The sequence below is a fragment of the Xenopus laevis genome, chromosome 9_10S, assembly GCF_017654675.1.
Source record: "Xenopus laevis strain J_2021 chromosome 9_10S, Xenopus_laevis_v10.1, whole genome shotgun sequence".
Classification (NCBI taxonomy): Eukaryota; Metazoa; Chordata; class Amphibia; order Anura; family Pipidae; genus Xenopus; species Xenopus laevis.
This window is the reverse complement of record NC_054388.1, coordinates 32,868,166-32,881,019: the sequence shown is the minus strand read 5'-3', so window position 1 is coordinate 32,881,019 and position 12,854 is coordinate 32,868,166. Positions and strand designations below refer to the sequence as shown.

Genomic DNA, 12,854 nt, shown 5'->3' with positions numbered 1-12,854 from the left:
GTCAGCTTGCATATTTTTGCAGGCTGAGAGAATCAGATCTGCTCCCTTTCCCTGTCCCATTGATTTGAATCCAAGCAGCTTGTGTGCCGAGCTGAGGTCAGCCTGGAGATTCCTCATTTCATGTATTTGGGCTCACCTCCACTTCAGCTCCTTCTCTCAGCCTACAGAAAATACACAGGCTGACAGCAGCTGAGCCTTTAGCCTGTGTGCCCTTAGCCTAAGGATTTTTTAACTTGCCTGATATCTGGAAACGTTCAGTCAGGTATTGGAATTAAGAGACTGTGAGTTGGCCACTTAAATAAGCCAGTTAGCTACTGGTGTTGAGTCAGCAGCCATGTAACTATAGTGGGAGCAGCAGCTCTTTTTCTTTAAATATTTAGGTGGTGGCAGGCGTGAGTTGAACGCAGGTGGGAATTGGTGGTTTTTTAGTAGGAGGGGGCCTGGTGCCCTTTTGTTACTCCACTGTGAGTCATTATTTTCTATGGATTACGCTAAAGGAACACTTGTGTAAAAAAATATAGGCAGTGAGATTTCCTGTTAAGCGCAATATAAAAATGAAATGAGGCCATGTTACTCCTAAGCAGTGATTTAGTTTGGATGAATATTTTTCCCCCAAATATGTTGTGGTTATCCCAGTGAAAGTTTTTTTTTTTTTTTCTTTATCATTTTCCATGGATATTGACTCTTCCATATCATCTGAAACGCAGGAGATCCACTAAAACTGTGCTTTATGCCATCAACAGATGATTGTGTCCTGCACTTTAATTTGTGTCCGGGGTTTGTCTCATGTAGTGGCCGAAATGTTAGGAAACGATAGGGACCATTTCACTCTTCACAGGAGGTAGGTTCAATAGGGTTTGTTCAGTGGCACAACTATAGAGGAAGTAGATCCCGTGGTTGCAGGGGGAATGGGGGGCACCAGACCCCTGGGTCTGTTTCTGCTACAGCTGTAAGAAATCCTCCCCACCTGCAATTGTACCTACATGAGCAGTTTGCTAGTGTGGAACACGAGCAGAAAGAAAGATGAGGAAGGAGTGGGTGGGTGGGTGCGTGAAGGGCCACTGCACAGATTATTTTGTGGGGTGGGTGAGTGTGTACCGCCATTGTTACACAACTACAGTGGTAGCAGGTATTCAGGGAGAAGTCTGACACTGGCGACTGATCACTGTATATCACTATATTATGGAGCAGACATGGTACATGGGCATGGTGAGGTTTCATGTCCATGAAATAACTCTTTATTATGTGGTATATAGTGGTATATAATAAATGGATCCAACAAGGCCACACTTAAAATAACTGTAGCTCACTAATAAAACATTTTTAAAATACCATATATACATTTCTATATCAAATATTGCATAGGTGTGCAAGTAGGTTATACTGCTGCAGTTCTGTTAATTCCACAGTGATGAGATACTTTGCCATTGGGCAAACCCACAGGGAAAATCAACAATTAAAGCATATTGGCCTTTGATACCAAGGTTTAGGAAGCATGACAGGTAATTGGCAAACGGCAACAGAGAACACCAAACCAGGATAACAAAAGGAGGGTCTACTATAGGCAAAATGACCCGCAGCAAGAGTGCATCTGTCTAGGTTAGCAACCCCAGAGAGGAAATGCATTTTTTTTTCAGAATAGCTGACAAATAAAGCAAATGCAGAGACAAAGGCAATTTCCCCTATATTGCGGACAGGTAAAGTGGTCCTTTTACTCACCCAGGCAGCAATTTCTCTTTAGAGAAGAATGCCAATACCTGTGGTTGCAGCAAACAGGGTGATCCCCCCCGTTAAAGTTTAGAAAAATAAAAGGAAGAGCACACATGGTCAGAATCCCACCTTGTGGGGATGTGGGATCAGGATTAGGTCTGGGCAATTCCCAAAAGTTTAGTAACGTTAACTTTGTTTTAGGAGTGAAAGGTAGGGCTTTAAAATATTTCACGGAATTCAAGTTACTCTAACCCCGCACATAAAACCCACAACTTGTGAGTCACCCAGCAGGTAATTAACAGGGTTTGTTCAGCTGTAAGTATAGGCTATAATGGACAGCAATAGCATTATCCCTTACATTTTATTGATAAATGAGAAGAGCAGTCAGTAAAGTAATCTGCTCTGTGATTAGCGGTGTCCAAGTGAAAAAGAAAGGTAGCAGCATAATTATAATACTATACAGTCTGAAGGACTTTGCTTATCCAAATTTTCCAGTGGGAAATGTAAACAAAAAAAAGACAAGGAATTACACTACAGTCTACTAAATAGCCTGTATTTCTCATATCCTTGATATTAACAGAACAGTCCTCAACTCAAGCTTTATTTATGTTATTGTTTGTTCGATAATATACTGTGTAAATACAATAGTAGTGAAAAAAACAGATAGGGGTGGTTCTATAGTGGTTTTAGATGCTTCTGCGTACAAGTCTGAAATTAACATTATTAACTATTATTATGACAATTAACATATAAAGTGACGTACAGAGCTTTGGAATCGGACTCACCTTCGTTTTTTAGAAAAAATTGCGAGAACTTCTATAACCAGTTTTGGATATGGGCGTTATTAATCAGAGGGAATTTGATTTTATATACTGTCAGAATCCAATTACACCTATTTTCCTCGTATTCCCCAAGAAACATAAGTCCCTTGAGATGGTGAGATGGGAGCCCATTGTGGCTAGTATAGGGTCCCTAACAGAAGGTTTGTCCAAGTATGTGGATAAATTATTATTACCTTTGGTTTTTCAACTCCCCACCTCTCTAAGGGATACCACTATAGGGTTTATGTAATAAAAGGCACTAAGTTTGCCCAGGAGCAATAACCTATAGCAACCAATCAGCAGGTAGCAATTCCTGGTCACCTGTTTAAAAGTAATCATCTTATTGGTTGCTATGGCATGCTGCTCCTGGGCAAACAGTGCCATATATTACATATGGGGGAAAGTGTTTGAATAAGATGGCAGATTTAGTATGGGAGCGCAACTAAAGTTGCATCTCTATAAACGTCACAGCCCTTTATTATGATGTGGGCTTAGATTATATACAATGAGATCTATAAGATTGGGCTCTCCAAATTAGTAGAATAGTAACTCACCCATTCAGGAACTGGCCCAGCTGCACCGCCCTGAGCCCTCAGCATTGGGAGCAGACAACCAAAAATTCTTTAAAGCAGGCACTCAGAAAGGCAGACTTCCACCAGGCAAAGGTTTTCAAAGTGAAAGGTAGTTTATTGTATCCACAGCCTTATGGGTTTCATGTTAACAAACACTTAATCATAGGCGTGGATACAATAAACTACCTGGAAACCTTTGCCTGGTGGAAGTCTGCCTTTCCTACTGCCTGCTTTAAAGAATTTTCGATTCTGTACAATACTGGTTAAATGTAACCAGAATTTTTCCACACATTTAAAATCAATTTATTTTACAAGCAATTGATTTTTTGTTACAGTCAAATTATTTTTTGTTTAACAGGCTTTTTTATTTACAGCAACGTGGAGCCCATGGGGGCTTCTTTCGCACCAACCTATGCTAATTAAGTTATGGGTTGGTGGGAGAGGATTTACATTTTTGGGGACCATAATCCTTTTAGACATAAAATAATACAGTTCTATAGATATATCGATGACTGTATAGGGGTATGTGAGGAGGTAAGTCATCCTTCACATCCTTTATTGCAATCATACAGTGAAGGGAATCCAATTCACACAAGACAAATTTAATTGAATTATCTTTTTTAGATGTGATTTTCCAAGTCCAGGAAGGGACGATATCTACAAATTTATTTAGAAAAACAGTCACTCGCAATACATTGCTACATGCACAGAGTGGTCATCTAGCCTCTTGCTTGAGGGATATCCCAGTTGGTCAATTTCTCTGTCTCAGACATATCTGTTCATCCTGGGACACTTTTCAAGAACAAGCCATGTCACTATGGGACCGATTTATAGAAAGGGGCTATAAGTTAGAAGATATAAAATTGGCATATGAAAAATCGGTGGTTTCTGATCGCAATAGTCTATTACATTACAAAACGTAGTCTATTACATTACAAAGATTAGTCTATTACATTAGTCTCGCCGCAAAGTGAACATGTAAATAGAAATAATAGAGCTCAACTAACTGTGCAATATTGTACTACATATGGTCGGGATGCCTATTCTATTCAGATGGGTAATAAACTACTGGTGGGTACTCCTCCAGGATTTAGCTTTAGGTAAGATATTGGCTAAAACTCCATTGTTTGTGTTTAGGAGAGAAAAGAATGTAGCAGGCCATATTTTTAAGAGTCTGTATACCTTGTGAGAAGGGTAAGGAAACCTCATGGTTAAAGTTCATGTAAAACGTGTTCAAAAATTAGACTATCTAGTCTCAGAGCTCAGTCACTGGAGCGACATATAATATCAATCAATATTTTAATGGTACATCCAAATGGATTATTTATTTGGTAACATGTGGTTGTAGTGCCCAATGTGTTGGTAAGATCATGTGTATGGCTAGTACACCATTCTTGGAACATATGTCCGTTCTTGTAATTAGTGTAATTTCCAGTTTTGTATTTATTTCATATTGAATTTAAAGTAATTCAAATGTAAGAATTTATTAGATTTGTTAATTCATGTATCAAGGGATCAAGCAGATTACATTGTTAAACTGATTTTTTTTACAATTCAATGGAATGAATTCAACTACACCAATGATTTATGCATTTTGTATTTTTACAGATGTATTTTTTCTTTTGGTTTTTTCCACTTCCATTAATTTGATAGAACCTATGGTGGTATCCTACATAGTGGATGTTTAGCATAACATTTGGACATGTAATTTCTGTTTACCATTTATTTTGCATCTTTCGATATGTATATTTGTATTATAGCTATGTATGGATCAGCACATAGGGTTAAATGTTTTTAATGGGTGGGGTTTCTAAACTATTTATTGGTGTTTAGTGGGTTAATGCCTTATGCCTCTGAGGAAGTTGCGTGAAGCCACGAAACGTGCCAAGCGTGGGGTATGTTACACTACTGCATGTGATTTATTGGTTTTAATGAACTCAATAAAATGAAGATTTTATGATACAAAGCTGCCTGGTGCTCTGTGAAAATTGCAAATTCTAGTACATTAGAGGGCATTATAGACAGCCTTGAACAAAAATGAAACCATGTACAAATTTGCCGTAAACTTCTGGATTTTTCCGGTGGCAAAACTTTCCGCAGGACTGCAGCAAAAATTTGCCGCAGCTCATTTCACTTTGAGCAAAGGTTGGACCTGCCAAGGGGCCTCCGATGAGCCCCCACACCCCCTACAGGGGCGGCCAACACCAGCCCTTCCCCCTCCCCTAAGTGTAGTGAAATTAAATTTACCTTCAGTGCGTCAGGGGAGGGAGATCAGCAGCCTGGAGGAGTGTCGTCAAGGACTGAGCCTGAAGTAAATGGGCAACAAAATAATTTTGACACAACAATTTGGATGCGGCCAACTATTTTTATGCACGTGACCGTTTTGTCTAAATGCATTAAAGTCAATAGGCTTCTGAATAATTTTAGCGGGTGACAATTTGTATGTGCACAAATTTTTTTTTGTGGTGAATTTTCCGCCAACTAATTTTCTCAGCAGTTTTATGAAAACATTCGCAAGGGGCAAAATTCACCAAGAATCCATGCCTGGCTAATTTATTCACCCATCACTAAATTTTACCTGTCTGCGATAGTAAACCCTGGACTAGAGGATTTATGACTCCTGTGACTCTTGCTCTGCAGTCCCTTCAGTACAGATTCCTTAGGAAATAAACAGGAAGGAAGCAAACACTGACAAATATTATTTCATGCAAAAATCAAGAGCTTTTATTATATTTTAAAACTTTATATTTCTTTTCTTGTACTACTTCTTTATTCAATACTACAAATATTTTTAGGTACTAACAAACACAAGGCAAATCATTACATACCATAGATACATGTATAGGTTAGATTACATTGCAAGAAAGAATCCAAGGAGCTCAAGCACTAAACCCTATTTGTAATAACCCCTCTATTATTTGCACAAATTTAATATAACTTTTGAAACCAGAAATGATTTAGCCACCCCATCCAACTGTTTATTTTTGTTGATTATCTGCAGTAATAATGATCTTAACTATTTGCCCAAATCAACCAATTCAGTCTCAGGTCTAATCAAGGCTTATTCAATAGTAATTTTAAATATTCATAGCCTGGGACAGAAAACCCTTCACAATGAAAAGGGTATAGGTCCATATAACCAGAGGCATTATTCATAGTATAGTAGGAGATCCTAACAAATTCACAATTTCAATATCCTAGTGCGAAAAATCATGTAAATTTTGCTAGCCCCTAGTATCCCCTTTAGATGAAGGTCAAGTATAACAGTTTCCTTAATATACTGCATAAGGGAATTATATGCCCCATAGGCACTGTTTTTGTTAACTGACACCATTGCATAAGAACAGGACTACAAGAGGAGGACAAAACAAAAGGAATGATTTTTTAGAGAATAGTATATGTCTGCAGAAGAATAGCTAATAAATAGACACAAAGGCAACGTATCACCCAGAGATTTGGGTGCTACCTAAAAAAAGACAGTCTTGTTCTCATAAAATCATAAAGAGCTTTCCTAGCCTGTGTGCCAACCAGTACATATATGATGGGGTTTATGCAGCTGTTACTAAAGGCTATGCTGGACACAAGTGGCATCACCCAGTACATTTTATACATCAGTATGACATTCTCAATATAAAGAGCAGCTAGCAAAATAATCTGAGCTGTGATCAGTGGGGTCCATGTTAAGAAAAAGAAGAGGACTATCATAATTATAATTCTATATAGTCTAGAGCTCTTCACAGACTGAGATTTCCCCCCTTGCTGAGCAATGATTAGATTGGAAACCAGAATCACCATCAATGGGATAAAGTAACCAAGAATTAAACATGGGATAACAATGCAGCCTGTTGAAAATGCCGTATCCCTGAGCTCCCTGAGGTTAACAGTACAAGATGTTGTTATTGTAACATTCTGAATAATTTAAAAAATATTTATACCATTAGAAATATTTTTAGAAAAAAAAAATATATAATAACAAGGAAGGGAAGAAGCATATTAGGGAAGTTAACTTAAGGGTTGGGTGATACAGAAGAAGTTGCCCATAAGACCAAATGTTAACTTCATATCCATACCCCCAAAAAAGTGGTAAAGCCACTCTAGCCGTAGTAAACACCCCTCAGACCCAGGGCGGACCCTTAAAGAAGCTGAGACGGCTGTTATTTTTTCTTTTCTGTTTTTGATGTGGTCACGGAGCAGATCCTATTCGAACTCCGTGATATGTTGTACCCTGTGTGTTTTTTGTTGTTGTTGTATAAAGTCATATGTCTATGAGAAGGGTGACTATAAAGATTGGCTAAGACAAGGGATACATGCATATATACATTATATCAGTTTTAAATTCAAGGTCAACAGAAAGATATTAAGGGAAATTGTAATAAAATTAAGCAATGGAGTGTAATATATTGTCGTTTAATGTAAATGGGATTAATGAGCCAGTTCCATGAATGTAGGAAAAGTAAAGCGCAAATAGTTATGCTACAAGAGACCCACTTTAAACAAGATCATGTTCCTAGTTTAAAGGTCAAAGAGTATCCCCAAATATTTATGAGTAACAATCCAACTAAGAAAGCAACGGGGGTTATGATTTTAATTCATAAAGATTTGCCATTTGACATGGTGGATGATAAAATAGATAAAGAGGGTCGGTATATATTAGTGAAAGGTAAATTAGCTAATCAAAATTGTACATTAGCGAACGTATATGTTTCGAACACAAATCAAAATAAATTTTTTCAACATTTCCTACATGTACTAGAACTGTATAGCGAAGGCTTAATAATAATTGGAGGTGATTTCAATGTAACTTTAAATCCAATAATAGATTCATCTACGGGTAAAACATATTTGTCTTATAAGAATTTGAAAGATATAAAGAGAAAATTTGCAGAACTACTTATGGTAGACATATGGAGGGCTTTGAATCCGGAGAAAAAAGACTTCACACATTTTTCTAAACAATATCAAATTTATTCAAGAATAGATTATATAATGGTATCACAACAGTGGGCACATCTGTTTCATCAGGCAACTATAGGCACAACAATAGTTTCGGATCATGCACCAGTATTAGTAAAATATTTAATTCCGGGGGTGAGTAAATCACAATTTAACTGGAGATTGAATGAATACGTATTACACAGTGGGGAGAATAAAGATATGATACGGGATTGGATAATACAAATAATAAAGGAGAACAATACGACAGACATAGCCCCAAGGACATTATGGGAGGCACTTAAGTGTGTATTGAGAGGAAGATTAATTGCCCTGGGTACAAGCCTAAAAAAAAAGGGAGAGAAAAGGAAATCAATAATCTAATGGAGGATATTACACAATTAGAACAGGCACATAAAGAAAAATTAGCTATAAAAACTTTTCAGATATTGGAGATTAAGAGAGACCAGCTTAAGAAAGTATTAGATCATAAAATACATAAAGTTTATCTTAGAACTAAACAGAATGCATATGAATTTGGGGATAAGGGAAATAAATATTTTGCGAGAATACTAAAAAAGATACAAGGTCAAAATAATATCATTGCAATCAAAAACGGCCAAAATGTCACACGTTACGATACTAAAGGGATAGCAGAAACTTTTAAAGACTATTATCAAGCGTTATATAAAATACAAAAAGATAAACCATCTGAACAAAAAGAAGCATTAATGGAGCAGTTCATAAAAGAGGCCAAAGTGAACTCAATAACTTAAGAACAAGCCCAAGATATGGAACTAGCAATCACATTAAAAGAAATAGAGGAAGGGATAGACGAGTTGAAACCAGGAAAAAGCCCAGGCCCAGACGGACACATAGGTACATTCTATAAAACATTTAAAGCCGAGTTAGTCCCGATATTATACCTATATTATAATAACATATCAGACAAAGAGGGATTTTACAAACAGGCACAAGAAGCCCAGATTACATTAATACCAAAAGTGGACAAAGATCCTACTCTATGTTCAAGTTATAGACCGATATCGCTAATAAATATAGATATGAAAATATATGCAAACATACTAGGGAAAAGAATTAAACAATACTTACCGTATATTATTCACGAAGATCAAACTGGTTTTGTACCCAAAAGAGAAGCAAAAGACAACATCGCTAAAACAATCTCAATAATTCATTATGCACATAAACTACAATATCCCACCTGTCTGTTAACCACTGATGCTGAAAAAGCATTCGATAGAATTTCATGGCCCTTCTTAGATAAGACACTATCAAATTTTGGGATAAAAAATAAAATGAAGGAGAGGATTCTCACTCTGTATGATACACCAACAGCGAAAATCAAAATTAATGGCACATTATCACAAAGTGTTCAGATATTTAATGGGACGAGACAGGGGTGCCCGTTATCTCCAACACTATTTCTGCTAGTTATGGAAATATTACTATCACATATAAGGAATAATCCGGACATAAATGGGATAAATATAAAGGGCAATGAATACAAAAGTGCAGCTTTCGCGGATGATATGTTAATGTATATAACAAACCCTTTAATAACACTTCCAAACTTAATGAAACTGTTGAAAATTTTCTGAGATCTATCAAATTACAAGATAAACTACTCTAAATTAGAGATATAAAATGTTAATCTAGATGGAAAAACAATACAACAGATTAAACAGAACTTTCCATTCAAATGGGCTAGATCAACAATAAAATATTTGGGAGTGAAGCTGGGTGGAGAATTAAATAGAGCTTATGCAGATAACTTTATACCTTTATTAGCCACCTTGCAACAAACAATAGATAATTGGAAAAAAATTAAAATATTATGGTTTGGCAGAATTCAAGCCATAAAAATGGTATTAATGCCAAAAGCTCTGTACCTCCTCCAGGTATTACCGGTGGAAATCCCAAAATCCTTCTTTATATCAATTAAATCTATGTTTTCTAGATTTATATGGAACGGCAAGAATCCTAGGCTAAAATATAATTTACTAACCGCTCCTAAAGAAAAGGGGGGGTTGAGAGTACCGGACCCATATATGTACTATGTGGCGATACATTTGGTGAGGATATTAGGTTGGATAAAGAAGAGTGAAAAAAAAGATTGGTGTGGTCTAGAGCAGGGATGGGGGAATTACCCATTAGAATGTGTATTATGGGAGGACTGGGGAGCAAAGTCGAGGTTGGTACAAGACCCGCACACATTAATCACACCGACCCTTAAAACATGGCACAAAAACAAACAGGCCATGAAGCTGACAGAGACACCATATATATTACAACCATTACTAGGCAACCGGAACTTCCCTCCTAGTATGGAAAAGGGAGCCTTTGAGAGGTGGGGGAGAAAAGATACAAACCTGACCAGAATGAGAGAATTTATTAGGTTGGGAAAGACGGTCCCACTTTTTGAAATACAAGATCAATGGGGGCCCCATTTAGGAGATCAATGGAGATATAACCAATTAGTACATTACATTAATAAGTTAATGGGAACAGCTTATGGAGATGGAAAGGGAGGTTGAGAAACCTCTATCAAAAATCTACAATATTTTAACAACTCGCGAAGAACATAATTTCTCCTCGCTCAGCCGAGAATGGGAGAAGGAATTGGGAGTATTAATTACAGAGCAAGAGTGGGTTAAGATACTCAAGTATAATAACAGGATGACGAAGGTTTCAAAAACACAAGAAGCTATATACAAACTGATAACTAAATGGCATTATACCCCTAGTAAAATTAATAAAATGTTCCCACAAACATCAGATAGATGCTGGAGATGTAAAGAAGGGGTAGGGAATCATATACATATATGGGTATTGTGCCCACTACTGGAAGATTTTTGGAATCAGATATTGGAAAGTATATACATTATCACGGGGATAAGAATCCAGAGGGGGGACAGTACACTGATATTATTTAATATAAATAAAGAAAAACAAATTATGCTTGAAGACCCCCTTACCTTTCAATTAATTCAGACTGCAAAATCGTTAATCCCGAGAAACTGGAAGTCTGAAAAACCGCCGTCATACGAGGACTGGATGAGAGCTGTGAAAGAAATAAGCTTATTAGAGGAGTTAACCCACATACATCATAATATTAGCAAGAAATATTGGAAAACATGGTCTCCTTGGCATAGATACTTGAAGGACCTTCTAATTTCAGAATAAAAGGCAAATAAAAGGAGCGAAGTGTTGACTATGTAATATATAAATTATATGCGTGGATATATGCAAGTGCAACTATATCACCCTTTCATTTACCCTTTTTTTTTTTTTTCCTTTCCCCTTGTTTTGTTCTGTATCCCGGTTTGAAAACTGAAAATAAAGAAATTTAAAAAAAAAAAAAGAATTTTTTTTTTTTATCTTGTGACATGGTTTATATTCTTATTGTTATTTATATTCTTATAGCACTGGACCTATAAAACCAATTAGTCCATCTGCTTGATTAAATCTAGTAAGCTCATTTTGACTTACTATTCCAAAAACACTGACATTATCTATAGCTACTGAACCAGAACCTTCCATGTATTCCAGGTTGTAATTTAAATCTCTTTTATGAATATTGTGAGTAGCATAGGAAGGTTTAGCAATGACTATTCTGCAATGCATTTTGTCACCGTACTGAATCTCATCACTTAATAGTAACACTGGAAGACTGACCAGAGCTGTTAGTATCCAAATAGCCGAGCAGATCCAGCAACAAAACCTTACAGAGAAATTCTTATGGTGCCATATTGGTTTGGCCACTAATAAGACACGGTCAATAGTCAGAGCTGTGATGATGAAAACACTTGCATACATATTACACATGGAAGCATAATTAGAGATTTTACATAAATATGATCCAAATTTCCAGTTCTCTGTGAAAATATAATGAGCATAAATCCCAAGAAGGAGGGAAAAGCAAAAATCAGCCACAGCCAAATTTAGAAACCAGATTTGACTATTTCTTCTCTTCCTGATGAATCCGGTAACAGCGATGACCACAGCATTGCCCACTAATCCTAGGATGCAGGAAAGTGTAATCAACACGAAAGACATGTAGCGAGCCGCTTCTAAGACTTCAGGTGAGTAAGGACTGTAATTGCAAACCTCTTCTGGGACTTCCATCACTTCCATTATTTCCATTGGGTCTTTCATCACTTCCATCTGATCTTCTATTACTTCCATTATCTCTATTATACCTTCATCACTTCCATTATCAGAACTGGATCAGATCAGAACTGGAATCAGATCAGAAATGAGTGATGAGTGAGACCCAGTAACCAGCACTGGGTTAAATTCCATTTGTTATACAATATGTATTCAGAATTTATCTGTAAACTTTTTTTTAACTGTATTTTTTACATGCCACAAGGATATCAATCAACTACTGTATATAAAGCAACACATTCAATGGAAATGTTCCTCATTTATTAAAGCAAATGTATTATAAATACAGTAACATAGCACGACAGATACTAACTCTTAACACCTTTCAAATGGGGGTCGCTGATCCTGGCAGGAAAAAAAAAAAACATTGGTTTGACAAGCTACAATTTTATTGTTGATCTTTAGGGGGTTTTTTAGTAAAGCCCAAATTTTTCTTGTCGGAGTTTTACAACTTGAAATTTTGAGATTTATTGTACCCCGAGGCTGAAAAACTCCGAAATTACTCCATCTGAAACCTGCTGAGGTCATATGTCAATGTCAGATGTCCCTTTTACAATTGGAAGATACCATGATATGCAATGATTTTCATACGATAATCTGAAAAAAATCTGAGTTTGGGTGTCAAATC

General features: G+C 36.6%; 1 protein-coding gene across 1 annotated transcript; it reads right to left on the bottom strand.

Annotated features, from left to right (window-relative positions):
- Window positions 1–6,238: 6,238 nt before the first annotated feature.
- LOC121398777 (C3a anaphylatoxin chemotactic receptor-like) lies at window positions 6,239–12,202 on the bottom strand. The gene is made up of 4 exons (XM_041578079.1): window positions 11,549–12,202; window positions 11,035–11,120; window positions 8,302–8,380; window positions 6,239–7,012 (listed from the first exon to the last, which is right to left on the bottom strand). Exons 1-4 carry the CDS (start codon window positions 12,200–12,202, stop codon window positions 6,566–6,568), a joined length of 1,266 nt encoding a protein of 421 aa, XP_041434013.1. The 3' UTR covers window positions 6,239–6,565.
- Window positions 12,203–12,854: the final 652 nt, after the last annotated feature.